Here is a 20,895-nt window from a genome sequence, read left to right on the forward strand (position 1 = left end):
TCAGAGAAAAAAAATCCCTCAGCTGCTGTTTAATTCAATGCTTAAACTGTTTGGTCATAAACAAAGATGAGCCTGAATGTCTTGACGAGTGTCTCTAGTGTAGCTGGAGAGCTCTACTCAACACTCAGTGCGAGCCAGGCAAGGCCCCTGCAGATCCTGCCCTGTGTCACCAAAGCCATTTCTTGTGTGTGACAAAGCAGCAGCCACTCGTGGAATGACAGGCAAGGGCCCCAGCCACACCTGTAGGTTTAGTAAGGGTGCACAGGTATGAATATAAGCAGATTAACTAGCTGCACCTTCATTGCTGGTGCACTCTGAACACCCTTGTGATATTTAGGGCTGGGTATCACTCTCCTGCTTCCTGGGGACTTGCCGTGGTTGGTTAATGTCACACCAAGACTAGCAAACTCAAAAATTCCTTTTCTTCCACAAAGGAATTCCCCTGTTTCTCAGTTCTTACAAAAAAATATTTTAAAATTACCCCATTTAAAATTCCTTTTAAGATGACTCAAGAAATTCTGTTACTTCTGCATTTCCATGTTTCCAGTTTGCAACAGAATTTCATACACCTCAGACTGCTGGCAGTAAACGGGACAATCCTGCCAGCAAATTGGCAGTGCATTGTGCCTCTCTCCTGGGCAGCCCAGCTCCAGAGCTCTGCAGCTGCCTCCAGCTCTCCCTGCCCTCCCTGCCCATGCCTCAGGCCCCCATCCATCCCCTGCTGGCACACGGACTGGGAGAGGGCAGTGGGGTCTCCCATGGGGCCAGAGGCATTTTCTCTCCAGATACACAGAGCCATGGTCACATCCCTGCGCGGCCACGGGCTGGGTCTGACATGAGGGAAACTGAGGCAAGCACAGCAGCTCAGTCCAGCCCTCTGGAAAACAGGACAGTAACAAACTGTGGGCAGTTGCAGACACAAAGAGAAACTGCAGCCCTGAACACTGAACTCAGCAGCGAGAAAGCAGCGGCCTTTGGAAGCCCTGAGTGCTGCCGTCACCCTCCCGTCAGGGACCCAGCTGGGTGAAGGCTGGGCTCTCATGGCCACTCACAGCCCTGCTGCTGGTGGGGCAGAGCTGATGGCTTAGAGCTGCAAGCAAATCCCCAAACACATCCCATGAGGAGCAGGAAATCAGTGCAGGCGACAACACCTCACATGCCTGAGGCCTCAGTGTGCCTCTCAGAGCTGAGCAGCGTCCCCGGGCACAGCGCTGGAGCTCAGTGGGCAGTGCTGGCTCGGAGCAGCCCTCAGCCCGGCCCCTGCAGCAGCACAGCCTGCTCTGGCCCCTGTTCCCCTGTGCAGCCTCCTGCGGGGTGAGCTGGAGCTGGCAGGGGTGTGCAGGGTGAGCTGGAGCTGGCAGGGGTGTGCGGGGTGTGCGGGGTGAGTTGGAGCTGGCAGCGGTGTGCAGGGTGAGCTGGAGCTGGCAGGGGTGTGCGGGGTGTGCGGGGTGAGTTGGAGCTGGCAGCGGTGTGCAGGGTGAGCTGGAGCTGGCAGGGGTGTGCGGGGTGTGCGGGGTGAGCTGGAGCTGGCAGCGGTGTGCAGGGTGAGCTGGAGCTGGCAGGGGTGTGCAGGGACCCCCCTGCCCGCAGAGCCCACTCACCGTCACCGGCAGCTGCCTCTCCGAGGAGCTCAGCGACTCGTTGATGGAGCAGTGGATGACTTTGTCTGAAACAATCTGGATCTCACACGAGATCAGGCCGATTTTCACCTGGTATTCATTGCTCTCCAGGCCCAGGCTGTCAGGTTCTTTCTAAAGGCAGGAAAAAAATCAGGATGTCAGGCTGCAGCATAGCAGTCAGAATGGCAATCGATCTTCCTGCCTTACTTTCCATATTCCCTGCTGTTTTGCAGACCTGGGAAGACTCTCCCTCACCAAGGACATTTTTCCAGCACTCTGCAGGAAAGCCAAAACCAGGCCATTCCCCATTTTCCTGTTTCCCATTCTTCACTCAGCATGGGGCATAGGATGAACATGCCCCTCATGGAACCTGGAAAAATCTGCTTTTGATCGGGCCTGCTGTGCATGGAAGATAAGGATGTAAGCACCCATCTGGGAGGGGGGAAGGATGTACAAAGGAGGGGACAGCCAGGGGATGCGCCTGCAAAACCTGAGAAAGGGGGAGCACATTTCTGGAGCACGTTGCAAACCATTAGGATATCCTGCAGCAAACAATGGCCTTTGAATTACTATTGCTCATTGTCCAGGCCAATCAGCTTCTGCACCCCAACTTCCTTGTGCACTGAGCTGAATACAGTAGCCAAAAGAGAAGAATGAATGATCTGTTACTGCAGGAATAAACACCTATCGTCAGGCCCTTCTGCAGCACCTGCCTGGTTTCAGGCCAGGGCATTGTAGTTCTTTTCCACATGTCCAGTATTTCATTTAGCCCCTTGCTAGAGCACCCTCCCCAGGCAGCTCTCTGGCATCATGCCTGAGAAGGCATCCCCAGACCATTTCCTGGGGTGGAGAGGTGCAGAAGCTGCAGGCTGAGCCAAAATCAGCTGCTCCTGCCACCCCAGTTCCCATCCACACCTTTCTCTGTCCTGTGTCTGTGGACAGTCCCCGTGCTGGTACTTAGGACTGAGGAGCTGCCCAGGGTGGAGATGGCAGCACGCAGAGAGAAGCAGAGCTGTAACCACCACCCTCTTACATGTATGACCAGAGTCAAGGGCTCGCCAGGATGGTGCTTGATCCACTTCTCCTTCTTGGCTGTGGAGAACTGGGGGTCAGCGTAGTAGCCCAGGCTGAATTTGCTGACGTGCAGGGCCTCCTCGGGGTACATCTCCTCATCCAGGGCCGAGCGCTCGTCAGTGTAGAGGCGCCCGTTGAGGTAGAAATCCACAGGGGCTGGCTTGGTCCCCGCAGTGACGTTGGAGGCAGCTGGAGAGGGGCAGGTGATGGCCGTGTCCGTGTGCACCTTGCAGCGCTGAAAGAGGAGCACGAGCCCGTCAGAACCCAGCCCAGAGCGCTCCCAGCCCGCCCCGAGGCACGGCCAGGCCCGCACCTTCACAGCTGGAGCAGGCACACCCCTGCCCACACGGGGCACAGCCAACCCACACGGGGCACAGCCCTGCCCACACGGGGCACAGCCGGCCCACGGGGCACAGCCCTGCCCACGGGGCACAGCCAACCCACACGGGGCACAGCCAACCCACACGGGGCACAGCCCTGCCCACGGGGCACAGCCCTGCCCACACAGGGCACAGCCAACCCACACGGGGCACAGCCCTGCCCACGGGGCACAGCCGACCCACATGGGGCACAGCCGGCCCACATGGGGCACAGCCGACCCACACGGGGCACAGCCCTGCCCACATGGGGCACAGCCGACCCACACGGGGCACAGCCCTGCCCACACGGGGCACAGCCGGCCCACACGGGGCACAGCCGACCCACACGGGGCACAGCCGACCCACACGGGGCACAGCCCTGCCCACACGGGGCACAGCCGGCCCACACGGGGCACAGCCGACCCACACGGGGCACAGCCCTGCCCACACGGGGCACAGCCCTGCCCACACGGGGCACAGCCAACCCACACGGGGCACAGCCCTGCCCACATGGGGCACAGCCGACCCACACGGGGCACAGCCCTGCCCACACGGGGCACAGCCGGCCCACACGGGGCACAGCCGACCACACGGGGCACAGCCCTGCCCACACGGGGCACAGCCGACCACACGGGGCACAGCCCTGCCCACACGGGGCACAGCCAACCCACACGGGGCACAGCCCTGCCCACGGGGCACAGCCAGCCCACACGGGGCACAGCCCTGCCCACACGGGGCACAGCCCTGCCCACGGGGCACAGCCCTGCCCACACGGGGCACAGCCCTGCCCACACGGGGAACAGCCCTGCCCACACGGGGCACAGCCAGCCCACACACCCACCGTGTGCTCCCTGCCGATGCCGCGCACAGCCATGGACACGTTCTGCACCAGCCCAAAGCCTCTGCCTTCCAGCGTGATGATCCTGCCCCCGCTGCCACAAGGGAAGAAAGAGAGGCTGACTGCAGAGGACAGTGCAGCTGTGGGATGCGAGGGCTGCATCTTCCTCCCATCATTTTCTCAGAGATGTTTCCAAGCTGCCTGAGCAGAAAATGTGACCCAACGGCCAAAGTCTTCTACTTATAGCAGAAGTAGGAAGCTACCTACACAGCTACCACAGTGTCACGGAAGAAAGGAAGGAAGGAGGAATAGATGCTCTGGTGGAAAGGGGGGAGCCTCTTCCAGCATCAGTGAGCTGTCCCCCTTACTTCCCACAGTCCAGAAGAGCAGCCTCTGCATGCCAGGGTATGCAGCAGGCATCCTGGCCACTGGCCATGCAAGTGACCTGTAAAGTGACGGCCAGGACACATCCCCTGCCCTTGCCCCCCTTGCCCCTGCCCTGCAGCAACCCACACAGAACTGTGAGACTTGGAGAGAGAAACATCCCTCATCCTACATCTTCCAGGAAGTTATTATTTAGATCAAAATGTGAAAATTGCTGTGTTTTGAATCTGCTTGGGGGGAAAGCAACACATGAGCTTCCCACTGTGCAGTCAACTAACAAGATTAATGAGCAGCCCCAATGTTCACAAGGCAGAGCAAGGGCTGGAGAACCATCACCACTCATCTGCACCCTAGATCAACCTTCCCCATATCACATTTGACTTTCTTGGAGTATTTGCCAGGGAACAGGCAAGACTCACAAGTCCTGTTATCTGAAGAGCACTCCAGGCACAGTGACTTCGGGCACGAGGTCCCAGGGTTCTCTGAAGCCTGGGGATATCACTAGGAAGTTATGACCCAAGTTTCTCACTAGTCTGTCACATCTGCAGACTAGTGTACAATTTTGCATTGGTTTAGATTTTGGTTATATGGATTATTTTATCAATATGGTAAGAGAAATCAGAACCAGCTAAATTTTTACACGAGTTATTGGCACCTCATGGTCAATAGTCCAGCAAGGTGCTGAAGCAGTCAGACTGCAAGAGCCATGCCAGAGGCTGGAGAGAGCCTGCAGTTGCCATCTTCATTCTCTGAAATTTGGGAACGGCTCTAAGTACCAAGGAAGCAGACTAAGGTGACTGAGGAACACCCCAGTGGTTTCCTTTGTGACTGCAGGCAGGACATTCTTCCCTTGTCTCTTTTTAGACACTGCTCTTGCCGCTCAGCAGTTGGAAGCCTGGCTGAGTCACGGCTCTGCCTTTCCCCTAGCATTCCCACAGCCTGCAGCCTTGGCATTGTGCTTGGGAACAGAGAGGCAGCTTTGTTCCAAGAGGGTCAGACCACCAGAGCCTGCTCCTGCAAGGCTCTGGCTGTGCTTTCAGCGATGTCCTGCTGCCCTCCCAGATTTCCTAGTCAGCCCTGGGTTTTTCAGCCTCCACAGGTGAGGAGGGTGGTTATTTCACTATGGTATCCAAATGAACAGAAGTCTGAGAACTTCACTGAGATGTGAAACTAAAAGCAACACACTTTAAAAATTAAATACTGTGACCTCGGGGAAGGTTGAAATCCAAAATTACAAATCTCATCCTCCAGCAGTTTTACTGCCAAGAAAAATCCTCAGGGTCTCATAGAGCCCCCACCTGGGCCTACCCAAAACACTCATGAGGTGTGCACAGTATTGTTACCAAGGCTGACATTTTTCCACTTGTAAATGCATCAAAATAAGCTATGTACAGTCCTGGTGTATGACACCTCTTCTTCTGTGCTGGGGTTACCCTGGAGCACCCCAAAAGCAAGCTAAGGTGCCCTCTATACCTGTCCAGCCCAGGGCTGAGAAGCCGCTTTCTCCTGGCAGGACCCTGTCCCCACCCTCTCCCCTTGGAACTGACCCCCTCTTTCCCAGGCTGCCTCAGCTAGGGCAGGCTCTCACCTGATCTGGCTCTTTTTGGGGTTGATGTCTGATATAACCGGGTTCTTCTCATACTTGAAAGTGATGTTGTGGCTGGCACAGGACTTGTTCTCGAACTGCACACAGACTGGCACGGCCGCGGTGAGCTCCGCGGCGGGCATGGTGCAGGTGATGCTGCTGTCCGTGCGGCTGCGGGGACAGGAGGGCGAGCTGCAGCCTGGCCTCACACCCTGACAGGCAGCTGGCAGCCCCCCATGACAGGGGGACACGCTGGCTGGCATGTCACTCGCTCCAGTGCCACGCCACCCAGCTGCTCCTGCAGGCCTGCTGAGGGCAGCTCCCAGCTCAGCACCCAGTGCTGGGCCCGAGCACACACAGGGGAAGGGCAGGCAGGGGATGCCACACCAGCATGCAGTGGTGCCCCCCACCAAAACCCTCGCTCTCCCTGACTTCTTGGGGGACAATACCAACCTCTCATCATTACCCCAGTGCCAGCCCCCAGCCCTGCTCCCACCTGAGGTCCGTGCACTGCTTGGAGGAGTTGATGAGGACACGAAGCTCTGAGCCGACATCCAGCCTGCTGCCTCTGATGGTCACTCTTGTTCCTCCTGCCTTTGGGCCATTCAGAGGAGCTATGGACTGCACCACAGGAAGCTAAAAACAAAGGGGAAATCTGTTTTCTAGTCTGGTAAATCTGCAGCTGGATATTCCACACTGTACATGGGAATTGATTCAGAAGTTTGAGTAAGAGTTCCAGCACTGTAAGGCTCAAACAGCAGCACAGCAAAAGCTTTTGCTGGCAAGCTTTCAGAAAAAGAGAAGCGATACAAACACTAAGGAGTAAGATCAAATAAAACCTCTGTGACTCTCATTGGTCCCTAAATACTTGCTGTAAATGAAACATGGAGCCAAACAGGAGCCCAGGATCTCACCATTCCCTTCAGATTTCCAGCAGGAGGTCCAGAGCCAGTGACAGCACAAGGTCCATCAATAAAAGGAAATTTCTCACTCATTACTTCCCTCACCATCTCAGCCCTTTTAGATCCATGTCCTCCTAAATGCAAGGATAATGTTAAAGCCCCACTGGACGATGGCCTTGAGATCAGTAAAATGGCCACCTGGGTTTAGATAATTGAATACCAGACCCCTGCTAAGGAAGCTTCAAATCTGCATCTCTTGAGGCAACAGGAACTGAGGAGGAAGTTACTTTGCCTCTTGCCATTTGCAGCCTAAATTAGCGTGTATGTTATCTGTGTTTGCAGCCCCTGGAAATCTTCCTGAGATTCATGAGCTGGAGGCTTTGATAACTCACATGGCGCTGAGCCCTCTTGTCTGCTCACAGGCATCCCAGGAGAGGCTGCTGGCAACATCCCTGCTCCATTTGAGCAGGATAGCCAGGGCAGAGCAAAGCATGATCCTGAGACCCTTCCACAGGGCACTGGTGGCTCCCTCTCAGACAGACCCACCCCAGCCCATCCCTCGCTCATGCAGAGCAGACCCTCGGCCCTTGCAGGTGGGCAGTGCAGTGCAGGCTGAGCCTGCTGTTAACGCCTTGCCCGGCAGTCAAACACACAAACCCCTGTGTTAACATCTACCCTTGCCCTTGTCCTACACTCAGATGGTTTTGCTCCTCTACTGACATCTCCTCTGTCAGTTCTGACCGTCACCCATTTCCACCAGATCTGTTTTGCTAATTTCTATTTCTCTGGTGTCTGCAGGCAGCTGTCTCCTGGCCTTGGCCCTTAACCCACATATTCATAAGTACAGCTACAGCATCAGCAGAGAGGATTACTCCTGTTCCCCAAAGCCCTTCCCCTTAGGCAGAGCCAGGGGCTGCTGCTCTTGGTGCACTGCCAGCACCAATCACCTCTATCCCAGCTTTGGCAAATCCAGCTCATCCACAGCCTGCTATAATGTCCTGAGGAGGCCTCTCCCTCCTCCTCAGTACAATTACAGCTGAATTCTGTCTCTTCTAGGCATGTATAATGGGGACTTTGAAAGATGTAGCACACAAACAGTATGTGGTATTTCATGAAGTATCTTCATTCTGAAAGGCTTTTAAACTTTTCCAGGCAACTGTACCAATGCCCAAGCTCAGGTCTCACCAAGACCAGCCTTACATGGTATAGGCTACTCCATTTGCATGCCACAGATGGGAGAGGAAAACCAAGAAAACAGGAGTGTTGCTTGGTCTGCACATGGTATGAAAGCTACTTTCAGTGTGACACAGCTCCATCATGCAGTGTCCCTCCCCAACACGTGCACAAGGCAGGGCACTCCCTCATGTCTGCTCCAAGCTTTGCTAAGACAAACAAGACAGACAAACAGAGACAGACAGAGAGACAGCAGTTTTCTACTGTGCCACCCAAGCAGGAAGGGATCCTCTCCCTCTCCAGGGAGAAGCCTGCTCCCTAAGCTTGCCCCGGAGCTGCCGGCGCAGGGCTGCCATGGACCCAGGCTGAGGTCAGGCTGGGCTTTGTTCAGCATTGGTGCTTCCACAGGTGTTTCCTGAGAGGCTTTTCCTCGCATGTTAGGAGCTGGTGAAGGAGCTGCCCAGCCCTGTTCCACTCTTGGGGCCCCTCTCCCCCCTCTCAGCCAGCAGTGAGGGATGTGCCAGCTCAGCACACACATCCTGAGGATCCCCAAACCAAGGGGGCTGTTGGGCTGTGAACCTGGACACCTGGAAACTGTGGAAATGGGATCTGGGAACTCCTGCTGAGACTGGCCTGCCTGTGCCATTGCTCCTCAGCCTCTCCCCATGCAGTGTCAGGCCTGGCTCTGCTGGGTGCTGGGGTGTGCCATGCCTGTGCTGGCTGCATGCTCTCAACTCCCTGAACAAACACCCAATCTGTCATTGGCTTCAGGGTGGGAGAATCACACTCCATGATCTGCCCCAAATCCCTCACAATGGCCATCAGGAATCAGTGTTTTCTGGGGCTCCAGGTCTCCTCCCAGGCCAACAAGTTGCAGCACAGACTGTCCTGCCCCAGCTAAAGCTGCCATGGAGGCACAAAGGCTCCAAGCACTGCACGTGCTCTCAGCACCCACCCAGCATGGCTGTCCATGAATACTGTCCAAGAAGAAGGTTCATGTTGGGAAGAGAAAAAATGCTTGATTTCTCTCCAGGTTTATAGAGATGAAAGCTATCTTTGTGAAACAGCACAGCACAAAGTTATAAAGGGCTTTTCATTGCACAGTGACATGGGGTTAGCTTCCGTGTAATCCCTACACATTATTTCATGCAAAAACTAACACAATCTCTGCAGCAAAAATATCGTTCTAAACAATGTGAGTTCATGCAATGTAACTTACACAGCACAAAGGGGCTTCACAAGTCTCAAAAAATCTCACAGGTTGTAACAACACTTCAGCAAAAGAGGTAGAAGAAAACTGAGCTCCTTTTCATAGCAGGAGAATTGCCAATAGAGCTGGAATGCGACAGAGTCCTGCAGGAGCTGAGTTTGGGAGCGTGGCTGTGCTGCCAGCATCCTGCTGTGGCCCTGCCACACCCCACACAGGTAACCACAGGTGAGGTGACACCTCAGCAGCTCCTTAAGGACCCCAAGATGTAGTTGTAGATCCTATTTCTCAGCCAGTGGGGGAGGCATAGGGAGCTGCACACCACTTTAAGGGGCACAGGAATCACCATAGGAACACTCACCACGTAGGAGTAGCGCTCCCTGGACCTCCCCTCCCGGCTCACGTTGACCGTGACCACGTCCGAGAACGCCTCCGCAGCCTCTCCGGTCTGGCACACCACTCTGTGGATGGAGGAGGCGGATGGCAGCGGTGAAGGGCAGCGGCAGCTGGCTCTGCCTGGCCCAGGGACACGCAGGGGCCGTGCTCCCTCCCTGGCTCCCCCACTCACGTCTCAGACACGACGTATCTGTGTGGCAGCGGGGCGCAGCGCACGGCGCCCACGCGCACGGCGCCCGCGATGTCGCTGAAGCGCCGGCCCAGGTTCCTCCCGCGGATGGTCAGCAGCGTGCCCCCCTCCAGCGGCCCCCGCAGCGGCTCGATCTGCAGCACCAAGGGGCAGGGCACAAGGTCAGAGCATCACAGCGTCCCACAATAGGTTGGGTTGGAAGAGACCTCAAAGATCATCTACGATTCATGCCATTGGCAGGGACCCCTGCCACTAGACCGGGTCGGGGAGAACCAGGAGCTTCTGGCCTCCATCCCTGAGCCAATCCTGGTGTCCAAGCACCACCTGAGCCCTGTGAAGCAGATAGAATCACTCCTCACACTCCTGCTTGCCCAGTGCACCCAACACCAGGGTCTCCTCGCTCCGGCTTAGTGGAGGAGAAACCACCACACTTCTCTGCTGTGTTGAGCAGTGGGGTTTAGTCAAGGACCACTTCAGCTGCAAACACATCTGGGAAGCAACATGCTTTCTTCCACAGACCAGCTTTGAACCCCCTCCTACATCACTGGTTTCACCGTACAGCTGCTGCCCCCATTGTCATGAGGGGACAGAGTACTGGTCATGGCAACACCCCAGTGCTGCGAGGGGACAGGGGACTGGCCATTACTGTGCTGCTGTTGTTTTTCCCTCTAACATGATGAAGACTGGATCCTGTCACTAGCAAGATGTCCTTGACAGCATAAAAAGCCAGTGAATAATTCAGCGCTGGCCTGGAGCCCATCCCATGCCAGGGACAATGTGCAGATCCTCCCCTGCTCCAGGCAGCACAGTGCAGCCTGTCCCACCCTTGGCACCACCTGCCACCTCACGCCATGCCCCACTGCCAGCACCCTCCGTGCTGCCTGCGGGTGTTACCTTGCGAATCTCCGGAGGCGGGCAGGCCTCAGCGACCTGTGGAGGCTCGGTCTGCAGCCTGCAGCTGGAGCTGCTCTCGCTCCAGAGGCAGTGGTGGCCCAGGTCCTCCCTGCCCAGGCACTGGGAGCAGTCGGCACTGCCGGTCGCGCAGTTGTACACCTCCACTGAGCACCAGAGACAAAGACAGCGTGAGCTCCAGGCCTGAGGCTCTCGCAGCTTTGCTTAGCCTGAGGCACTCCAACCCTCCCCGCTCCCACCACCTGCCCGCTACGTAAATCCCAGGAAAATCTGAAATCCAGCGGATCAGCAGAGCACACAGCAAGACAAGGGAGCCCTTGGCTGCCATCCTGCAGATTTCCCAGAAGGCCTGGGCGCTTGTTCACACTACAATATAATTTAGCACGTTCTTTTCCTTTTTCTCCCCCTTGAAAAACAAGCAACACCCAAACTTGGAACCTTTTGTCAATTAATGCTACATGTTTCCAACTCTCAGCATCCACATGGGAAGCCGCTTGGCAAAGCTGGCTCCATCCTGCCAGGAAAGCAATCACATTGCTTCCACACTGACAAAAAACGGGGTAGTTTATGCTTTGTACAGTGTTTACAGTTCTTTCCTTCCCCCTGTGACCGCAGACCCCTTTCATTGACTTCTTCTTCCTTCAGATCTGCTCAGCTCAACTTCCATATGTTTTTCTTATACTGCCTTCACATCTCCATTAGCTGGTGCCCTGGGTTACATTTCCTCTCCAGCCTCAAGACTTCTGCCACTGAAGTGTGGGTATCCATGGAGGTAGCAGTCAGAAATGCTCAGGAAACATGGCTTTCACACCCTTTTCCCCACAGGAGACTTTGCAGCAGCACATAAAGCACAGAAACAGACACATTTGGCACTTCTGCTCACAGAAGCATCTTAAGGCACTTCCTGAGCAACTAATGAGTCCCTCAGCCTCAACGCTCTGCTGTGCTGTGCTAATGAAACTTCATCAGCACCACCACTGCCTGCATCATGCTAACAAAACATCACTGGTACTGGGGGTCTCTCCCATTCTCCACAAATAAAAGCTTATTCCACGTCATCTGCAGTCTCCCCAGGGGATTACACTGGTGGTTTTCCAACCAATAGCAGATCTTGTATTTCTTCAACGGACTATCAAAACAGAGTGTAAAATAAAAGCTAATAAACATTGAAATAACAAACAACAACATCAGTGATTTCATTAAAGACATTTTAAAAGATGCCCATGTTTGTCTGGCAGATCTCTGATGCAAGGCAGTCTCTCTAATGTGACTCACACCAGCCTGAGCAAAGCGAGGAGGAGCCAGAGCAGCACAACAGTCCCGTGGGAACTCCAAATATTCTGGCCAATTCCGATGGATGCAAACATGGCCTATGTAAACGAGCTCCTTCTCCATGCAGGAGGAGGGGAATTCCACCACGCTTTTTCTGCTGTGGCTCCTGCTCCCAGCGCCACCCACACAGAGAACTGAGTCTTCTACACAGCCAAAACCCCATGTCCCACCCCCCTCCTCAGGGTTGCCACTGTATTGCAAAACTATGCCCTCTTCTTTCTGCAGAGAAACCAGATCTCATGCCTGTCCATGCTGGTATTTCCAGGTATTTTCACTTTGCAAGATAATCCTCCTCCATTGGCAGGGGTTTACCATGGGGAAACCTTTCTATCCTGGTCACTGGTCGCTGGTGCTCGTGTCCTTCTCCCTGTCACAGCTATCCTCCAAAGGAAAGCTCTCTTTGGGCTCTCCTCCTCCTCTGCACCTCAGATAAATCAGCCCCTTCTGCCGCAGCTCTGACCCTGGCGAGAGGCGAAAGGAGCTCGGCAGGGCTGCTCCAGGCAGCCTGGCAAGGGCACCTGTGGGCACGCTGCTGGGCCAGCCCCGCTGGGCACGCCGCTGTGCCAGCCCCACTCCGAGCCCGATCCTTGGGCCCGTCCTGCCTGCCCACCCTGCCTGAGTCTGACTCACTTTGGCTCTGACTGCCGGCCTTCCTCGGTTTGCTGATGTAGCAAGGGCTTTTTCGGGAATCCAGCCACTCTTTGCAGAGACAGAGAACAGGCCAGGGGTGAAATGTGCTTACACATTTTATTCCTTCTTAGCAGAGGAAGCAAAAAGAAGGACTCAGTTTTCACAGCATGTGGAACCTCGATGGCATGCTCCTGTGAGAGCTGAGGGAAGAGCCCTGCCCCATCCCTTCTCTCCCCGGCAGGAATTCCTCTCTAGCTCACACCCCGATGGGAGCACCAGGTGAGCTGAGCCGTGCACGCTGGCAGGTGAGACCTGAGCTGCCTGCACTCCTGGGCAGGGCTCGACTCTGGCTGGCTGTAACAGGGATGTGTGGGTGCCAGCCTGGGCTCTGGGCTCACGTTCATGGGGGTGACTCTGGGTAAATAGCAGAGCTTTTTGCATGTGCCTGAGAGAAGGAACTGCACTGTGCCCACTGGAGCCACGGTCTCTCTCCTGCAGCCATAAACTCTGCCCAGGTTTGAGAGTCGCTCAAGCCAACCAGATGAGAGAAGCATAAAAATATTTTCAACTCAGACCTGTCATCATCTCTGGACTGTCGATAAATCTGTCTGGTTTGTCCTTCAGCTGGAGGTTCACTGGGAAGCGATGGCTTTTCTCTGATGTGTGGAGCTGCACACAAAAAACAAACAAAACCTTATGAAATTTATTCAAATAGGAGGTTACATACACACACACACACCCCCCATGGATTGACCTTTCTTGCAAGGCTTCTTTGACCACTGCTCCTCCAGACACAAGAGTGTTATCCTTAGCAGAAGAAGTGGGACAGCTGTTTTAATAATTTTGCTGAAGTCCTAATAAAGGGCACCAGGACACAGTGCATGTCGTGGTGAGCACAGAGCCCTGGGTTGCTGCTATTTTTAGCAGAAATGGACAGGAAAACGAACAGCCTGGACTGTCTGCACATTCTCAGTGTGGGGCTGTGACACAAGTGACGTGATGGGAAAGTGCTCTTCTCCAGCTTCCACTTGCAATGTTCCTACTGGTGGAAGCCCAAATGTTTGCTGCATTTTGCAGGTGCAGTTTGCCCTCCAACAACCACACTGCTTTCCAGTGAGCATCACAGCATTTTCTCGGGCCAATTCCTTGTTCAAAATAAAAGCTACAGAAATAGCAATCCTGAAAGGTGGCCAAATTTTTTGCCTGAACTAAACTCTTCCCATTTAGAAAGGTAAACAAGCAGCCCTTTCCCAAGCCCCAGGGAGGGCCAAAGCCATTGCACAGAGCTGGGACACAGCACCAGTGACATGTGTGTGCCCCGCCAGCATCAGCGCACGCAGAGAGCCCAGAGGGGCAAAAGCAGGAGTGAGAGATGGAGGGAAGAGAGCAAGTGGAGTCCACTGCCACGTGGGAGGCTGGGGGTGAGACCCTGCTGCCCTCAGACCTGATCCCCAGCCTGGGGGAAGCAGGGTCACCCTGGACTCACCAGCACGTGCACACACTCCACGGCAGAGGAGTTCACCCAGCGCGCCTCAAACGTCCCGTCTGCCCCAAAATGGCACTCCAGAGCTGTCTCCTAGGAGAGGGAAGACAAGGGCAGAACGGCTGCAACAACCATTTTGTGCAGTTCTCTGTCTGTCAGTCCATCAGCAGGGGCCATGTCCCACCTTGATTCTGTCACTGGCACCTGAACTCTGCCCAAGTCAAACAGGAAATCAGTACCTGACACCAAAGGTGCAGAGCAGGTGCTGTGCCTGGCCCACAGCACACACAGTCCAGATGTGCCTGGCTGGGCTCTTGTAACCCCAACAGCTCCTCTGGGCTGAGGTGTGTGCAACTCCTGCTGCAGTACAGACTGAGAGCCAACATTGTCCCAGGCCACCTTCCCCAAACCAGCCCAAACCAGTCAGTGATTTGGGCTCAAAGTCACCTTCCTCTTCCTCCTCCCAACAACTACACTGAGCAAATCTCTAATTCAAACATGACCCAGCCAAGAACAGGTTCAAAGACAGAATTCTGTGCTGTTGTCCTGATAACACAAGGATGATATCCTGCACCAAATTATTGCCATGCCTGCATCCTGCAGGAAAAAAATCCTATCTCCAAGCAGTTGATGCTATACCACTACTGAGGTCTAACTACCCTTTGAAAACTGGCAGATCTGATAAAAGACATGGAGGGAAGCAGCAGGCTGCTGGCAGGCAGTGCTGGCTCAGCAAACACCCAGGCAGAACCTTGCCCAGCGCATCACCTGCGCCCAAGCAGCTCTGGCTCTGCGGGCTGCCCCCAGCCCTGGCCCCATGCCCTGCAGTGCCCCTGCTGCAGCAAAGGGGCTGGGCACACGGCTCTGGGGCTCCCAGCTTCAGCAGCACTCGCCAGCTCCTCCAGAGAGGGAAGCAGAAGAAATCCTGCCCGGCAGCCTGGGACAATGAGCAGAAGGTGATGGAAGGAAGTCACACTGCCAGAGCCTCTCCTGCTGCCCCTTTCCTGCTGACTCCGTTTCCTGTGGGTTCCATGCACTATTGCTTCCTCCTCAGCCACCTCCAGCATCCAGACAGGAAGAAGGATTTCTCACCCTGTTTTGCTGATTGCAGAGGTCACAGCCTCCTTCCTGGAGGCTGGAGCTGTGCAGGAAAAGGACACCCCATAGAGGCACGAGGGTCTGCTCTGCCCTGTGCTGAGGGCAAGGCGGCACGGTGGGAGTGGTGCCTCCACGGCACCCTCCAGCATGCCAGAACAGCTCCACCAGCACCTCCAGAATTCTCCTCTGCTGAAGAACAAGGAGCCACTTGGCTGCCCAGGATGCTGGAATCATCAGCAGGGGCAAGGCAAACCTGGCCCCATGAGCCCTGCTGTTCTGAGCCAAAATTACTCAGGGCAGCTCTCTACAAACACCAGGGCTTACTCAAGCACTTTCCCAGTGCTCAGCCTCTTTGCCCCAAATTCCTCTGGTCCTGTCTGGCATGCAGCACATCTCCAAAGGCAACATTTGATGTCCACTCCCGCTTTTTGCTGTTAGAATTAGCATGTCAGAAAATTTCACAAAAATACTTTTTCACATCAAACAAGCTCTGTAGTGATGTCCTGAAAGACATTTTCACGCCAAATGAGCTCTGAAAATCTGAAGTTAAACAATGCTTCCATGCTGTACTCAAACACTGTGGCTCAGACAGGGCTCCCTGCCCCTCACTCAGAGCTGTGTCCTTGTTCCTCACACAGGCACTGGGGCCGGGCTGGATGTGGGGTTAGGAGAGCTGACAGTGGCATGCTCTGTGGTGGAGCACACACCCACAAGGGAACAGGGAGTTTTATTTCCCCCAAACACCTGTCCAAACCTTCCCAATGCCTTTAGGAACTCATTTACCTTAGCGAAAGTTGCATTGGCCAGTGAGATCATGATGTTCTGAGATACACCCGTGGGCATTGGCTCCAGAGGGGCAGGTACTATCTGAGGACAGTCAATTTTCTTCTGCTAGGTACAAAAATAAGGAAAAAAAAGGGATTAGGTGGGTGCATGCTGAGCATCCTCAGCAACAAGAGAAGAGGAACCATCAAAGTCCTTGATAAGATTAATTTCACTGGGAAATGGGCACTGCCAGGTGCACAGTGAGCGTGTACCTGCACCTGAGCTGCCACTCTGGCCGTGACAGGGCCAGAATAACTCTGAAAGGAGGCACTGCCTCCTGCAATGGCAGATGCACCAATGTGAGCCTCTCGCAGCCCTGTGGGCCATGCTGCACCCAGTGCCCTGCTCACTCCTGGCAGCACCTGCAGGGTCTGTGCCCCAGGGCCTCCGCCCTGCATGGCAGCACTGCAGGGCACAGGCTGCCTGTGCATGGACAGGGGGTGAGCAGCTGCAGGGCTTCAGTGAGGGGCTGCAGCCGTAGGGCAGCTGCAGTGAAAGGCTTAAAGGAAACGGAAAAATTATTTTAAAAGGTCATCTGTCTCCTTACTTTTGTTCTTGTTTTAAATTGATGTCTCAGACACTGGAGCGGACTCAGAATTCCAGTCTATGTGACAAACCCGTCCTGTTCTCTCATGAGATGTAAATCACACTGCGAAACTACAGCAAAAATGAAGCCAGATTGTGCATGGCCCCAGGGTACATCCAGAGTAATGCCTGTGACAGTGGAGCCATTGGGCTAAAAGACAACACAATACTTGGTCCATTATGCAGAATCATTTGCAGCAAGCAAGATTTCCTCTTGCTTGCATTAAAGGTTATCCTGCTGTGGCTCCACTGATGCCAGTGCTGCTGCTGCTCCAAGGAGAGGCTGAGCCTGCCCTCCCAGTGCTGGGATGCCCGTTCAGACACATCCCTGCAGCTGGACACATCCCTGGGACCAGATATGCAGTCAGGGGGAGACTTCTCTCCTGCCCTCCCCAGACCTAGGCAGGGGTCAGGGAACTACCTGGAAGTGCATGTTTGACTGTGGAAAAAATATTTCACTTCCATCAGGACACTTATCTAACCAAGCATAGTTGGTGCTGCCTAAACAAGGAGATTTAATAACAGAGATGAACGTGATAAGGGACGCAAAACAGCAAAGCAAACAACTGGAGAGAAATTTCATTCCCAAGCCTCTTCCAAGGAAATAAAAAGAGTTAAAATTAAACCAGCACAGCTACAATTTCAAGCAAAACCTCCCCTGGCCTGGTGAGTCCTCACATGTCACCAGAGCTGGCACAGCTTCCCAGAGAAATACATTTTAGAGGACTGATTAACTTGGCATCCTGCAGCCCCTTCTCCTGCTGTTCACCAGCCACCAGAAATAGAGCTTCTGGCTGAATATATCCTTCACATCTGGATCAGAGGAAGCAGGCAGAATGTCCAAGATGCTGCAGATGGAGCTGGTAGGATGCAGCTTTCCCTGCAGAGCCATGCTCAGGTGCAGCTGCACCAGCAATGGTTTGTTTACCAAAAGCTCCAACTGCACGATGAAAGCACCGTGTTTCCAGGGCTACAGAGCACCTCTGCTGCTCACAAGATCAGCAGGAGGCACAGAGAGAAAACAAACATGCCCAAGCAGGTCAGCCTCCAGCCCAAGTGTACCTCTGGAGCAGGGGATCCAAGGAAGTGAGCCCTTTGCTAATCCAGGACCAAGCCAGGGCAGTCCCCAGGTGGCCCCACAGCCCTGATGTCACCCAGTGTCACTGCTGGACTGGCACCCCAAGTCCCTGGCAGGAGCAGCACAGCAGTGCCCAGCAGCACACGCAGCAAGAGCACCCAGTGCCCCAAGGGCCAGTGTGCCAGCCCCTGCAGGGCTCCCCAGGCCCTGGCACAGGACAGGAGCCAGCAGGGCACAGGGCAGGGCCACTGGAGGAGGCTGGGAGCCGAGCAGCACGGGGCAACGCTCACCTCCATCCGCAGAGCATCCTCACACTGCGAGCGGTTGGAGACGCAGCTGTAGGCAGAGGGGCACCAGTGACACTTCCACCTGGCTGAGAGGCAGCTGGTGCACCTGCAATGGCAAAGGCAGGGTGAGGAAAGCAGAGTTAGGGTGCTCAGAGGGGCCACACCTCAGCCCTGCAACCCATCTCCACACTGCTCACCCTTTAATGGTGCCTAGAGAAACCCATGGCAAGTGCTGGATTATCCTCTCCTCTCCCTGGCAGCTGGCAGGGAATGTGGCCAGAGCCCATCACCCCCAGGCATCCCTGCCCGGCCTCAGGCCACAGCAGACTGAGAGTCACCTTCCTCTGCTTAGCAAAAAATGTTTTTCCCAAAAAAAAATGCTCTTTCCCTCATCTGTCTCTCTGAGGAGCCTGGCATGCTGGACCTGCCTGAGACTGTCCCTGCTGTTTACACAGACATGGGAGTGCTGGTGAGCCCTGTGGTCAGGTCCTGATGCTACGCTCCTGAGAGGTGGATGGGTTTGGGCGTGTGCCACCAGAGCCCCCTCAAGCTGATGGGGGCATGTGACTGCTCCCACCCAGGGCTGGAAGGAGCCAGAGAGCTTGAGCCTCCCCTCCCCAGTGCCCACAGATTGTGGGGAGGTCCCCTCTGCTGCTGAAGGGTTAACAGAACAAGCTTTATATAAAAATATCATTTATGTTTAAAAGAAACCAAACATGTCCAGATGGCTTGAGGACCCTCCTCTGGCAGCACATCTCCCACGATGCTGCCAAATCCTGCCCAGGCCCCCAGCTGCCTTCTCTCAGGAGCTGAGCTCCCCCCTTAGCCCCACACAGCAGAACCCCCGTCCAGCTCTGTGCTGGCACCCTCCCAGCCCCAAACTGCCCACCAGTGCCACCCCCGTGCCACCCCCGCCCTGCCAACACCTGCCCACGGTCCTCCCTGCCTGCACTCTGGGGACACTTACGCTCTCGTGGGGTAAATGTTCCCAATCCTTTTGCAATCATAGATGGTGAAATTGGCCCGGATTATGTTTTTGCTGTTGACCCGGAGAGAAGTTTCAACGACCACGTGGTCTGAGAAAATCAAGCCAAAGAATATTGGGTTGCAACAGCCCCTTGCTCGCACTCACACTCAGCAGACAAGAGAGACCCTTGGGAAAACAAAGGCTAAATATGATTTGTTTTCTCTAGGGCTTCCTCCGAGCTGCATGTCCGAACTTGGACCAGCCATCCTTTCTCCTCTGACATTCAGCTCTTCCCTCCTAAATCAGCACTTTACTTTACTCTCACAAAAAAGAACATGGTGACTTGCAGCACAAAATTCCAGCATGTTATGCAAGTGTTAATTAGCAGACTTAATTATTGTCTTCACATACAGTTGGTGCTAAACTATAATTTTTAAAATGTGGTAATTAAAACATGTTGGTTATCATGTTTTAAAATCCCGCTCACTTTCCCTGGGCCAACAAACCTGCAGAGAAGGGAAATCCCTTTTTTGGCTGCTCAACACACCATACTACCTTCCCTCACCCCAGAATTGCCTATTTTTTTTTTTCATTGCAATTTTGCCATATAAGCACCAGAGAGAAGAAACAATGCCTCTTTCAGAATACAGACAATAAATCAGCGCACTGGATTCCAGAAATTCATTTGGACATTGCTGAAACCAACAATACAGAGCAGTTAAAGATCTCCCATTCTTTGGATAGTTTGGGAGGAAAGCAATGCAGCTTTACAAAGTGGAATTTTCAAAAGGACTAGCTAATTCTCCTCTCACTCAAGTCAGCCATCTTCAACAACACATTCACTCCAGGCTTGAAGGATGAGAACTTTACAAGCACTCAAGTCTGGAATAAAGCATCAAACTTCTCCAAGGCACAGAGAGGGGCTGACAGCATCCCTAAGTGGCCAGTTCAGACCTGGTCAGCTCAGCCAGCAGCTCAGCTGGCTTCAGCCTCATTCCCTCTGGAGGCTGCTCCGTGGAGCTCGACAGGCATCCCCCTTTGGCAAACAGGGGACACCGGACACCTCTGGCTGGCTTTGGACTGAAAAATGGGGCTAAGATTTCCTGAGCTCCTTTAGGTACCCACTTGCTCTTCCTCCAGAACTCTCCTGAAGGGCAGCGTGTGTTTTGGAGGGAAATCGAACAAAGCAATTGAAAATATCAATTAAAAAAACGATTATTATTTGACCAGGGCTAGAACATTTTTGGCTTAGTACATACTAAATCTAAAGCAGAAGCTCAAACCAGATAAAAATAAGTATGTGAACTGGCATTTAAATTCTGATGCTTAAAACAAAAATTAATAGATTTGAAATACTATCAATTCATGTAAAGATGGTGGAACTCCTACACTTCAGAGTCATATGCCCTGTAAAACAGACACAGCTTCGGGCTTTTCTTTCCTGTATGTCTTAACTGCACATACAACTGAAAAAATAAATAAAGCCTATTAAAAATTGTGTCCACAAAAGTTGTTAGAAGGAACCCATCTTGTTTGTTTTTGCATACCTTGGTCATCAGGAAATGCTGGATATTTCTCACGTGAAAGCAAACTGCAATAAATAAATTGGTTTACATAATCCCCAGCGACTCTGGCTACCGTGCGGATGTTGTTTCCATAGTCACATGAAATATCTGTTCCATTCAAGTTCGGGATAGTTCCATTTATTTGTATTATCAGGGCCTACATTAGACAAAAAAGTCATCTATTATCACAGAAAATTATATTTAGAAATTGTCAACATTTTAGAAGCTTTTCAGAGGTAGGCAACTCCAAAACAAGCCCACAGACAGGGTCTGTCTTGAAACAAATAATATTTTTATAAAAAAACCTTTAAAATATAATTAAAATACTTTTAAATAGCAGCAATACAAAACCAGGAAATTAGTTGACTCAGCTGTCTGCAGCTGACTGTGGTTGAAATTTCGCGAC

General features: G+C 53.7%; 1 protein-coding gene across 1 annotated transcript in view; it reads right to left on the minus strand.

The window, feature by feature from the left end:
- PLXND1 (plexin D1) overlaps nt 1-20,895 on the minus strand; it is a 66,289-nt gene that overhangs the window by 23,702 nt on the left and 21,692 nt on the right. Inside the window, exons 6-19 of the mRNA XM_063165087.1 lie at nt 20,472-20,646; nt 18,925-19,033; nt 17,961-18,063; nt 15,966-16,073; nt 14,088-14,177; nt 13,177-13,270; nt 10,622-10,785; nt 9,710-9,861; nt 9,503-9,602; nt 6,356-6,495; nt 5,863-6,030; nt 3,894-3,984; nt 2,653-2,928; nt 1,602-1,751 (exon numbers count right to left, since the gene is read on the minus strand). Coding sequence (XP_063021157.1) covers nt 1,602-1,751; nt 2,653-2,928; nt 3,894-3,984; nt 5,863-6,030; nt 6,356-6,495; nt 9,503-9,602; nt 9,710-9,861; nt 10,622-10,785; nt 13,177-13,270; nt 14,088-14,177; nt 15,966-16,073; nt 17,961-18,063; nt 18,925-19,033; nt 20,472-20,646 — 1,920 coding nt within the window. The remainder of the gene's footprint in view (nt 1-1,601; nt 1,752-2,652; nt 2,929-3,893; nt 3,985-5,862; nt 6,031-6,355; nt 6,496-9,502; nt 9,603-9,709; nt 9,862-10,621; nt 10,786-13,176; nt 13,271-14,087; nt 14,178-15,965; nt 16,074-17,960; nt 18,064-18,924; nt 19,034-20,471; nt 20,647-20,895) is intronic.

This window comes from Melospiza melodia, chromosome 10 (assembly GCF_035770615.1).
Source record: "Melospiza melodia melodia isolate bMelMel2 chromosome 10, bMelMel2.pri, whole genome shotgun sequence".
NCBI lineage: Eukaryota > Metazoa > Chordata > Aves > Passeriformes > Passerellidae > Melospiza > Melospiza melodia.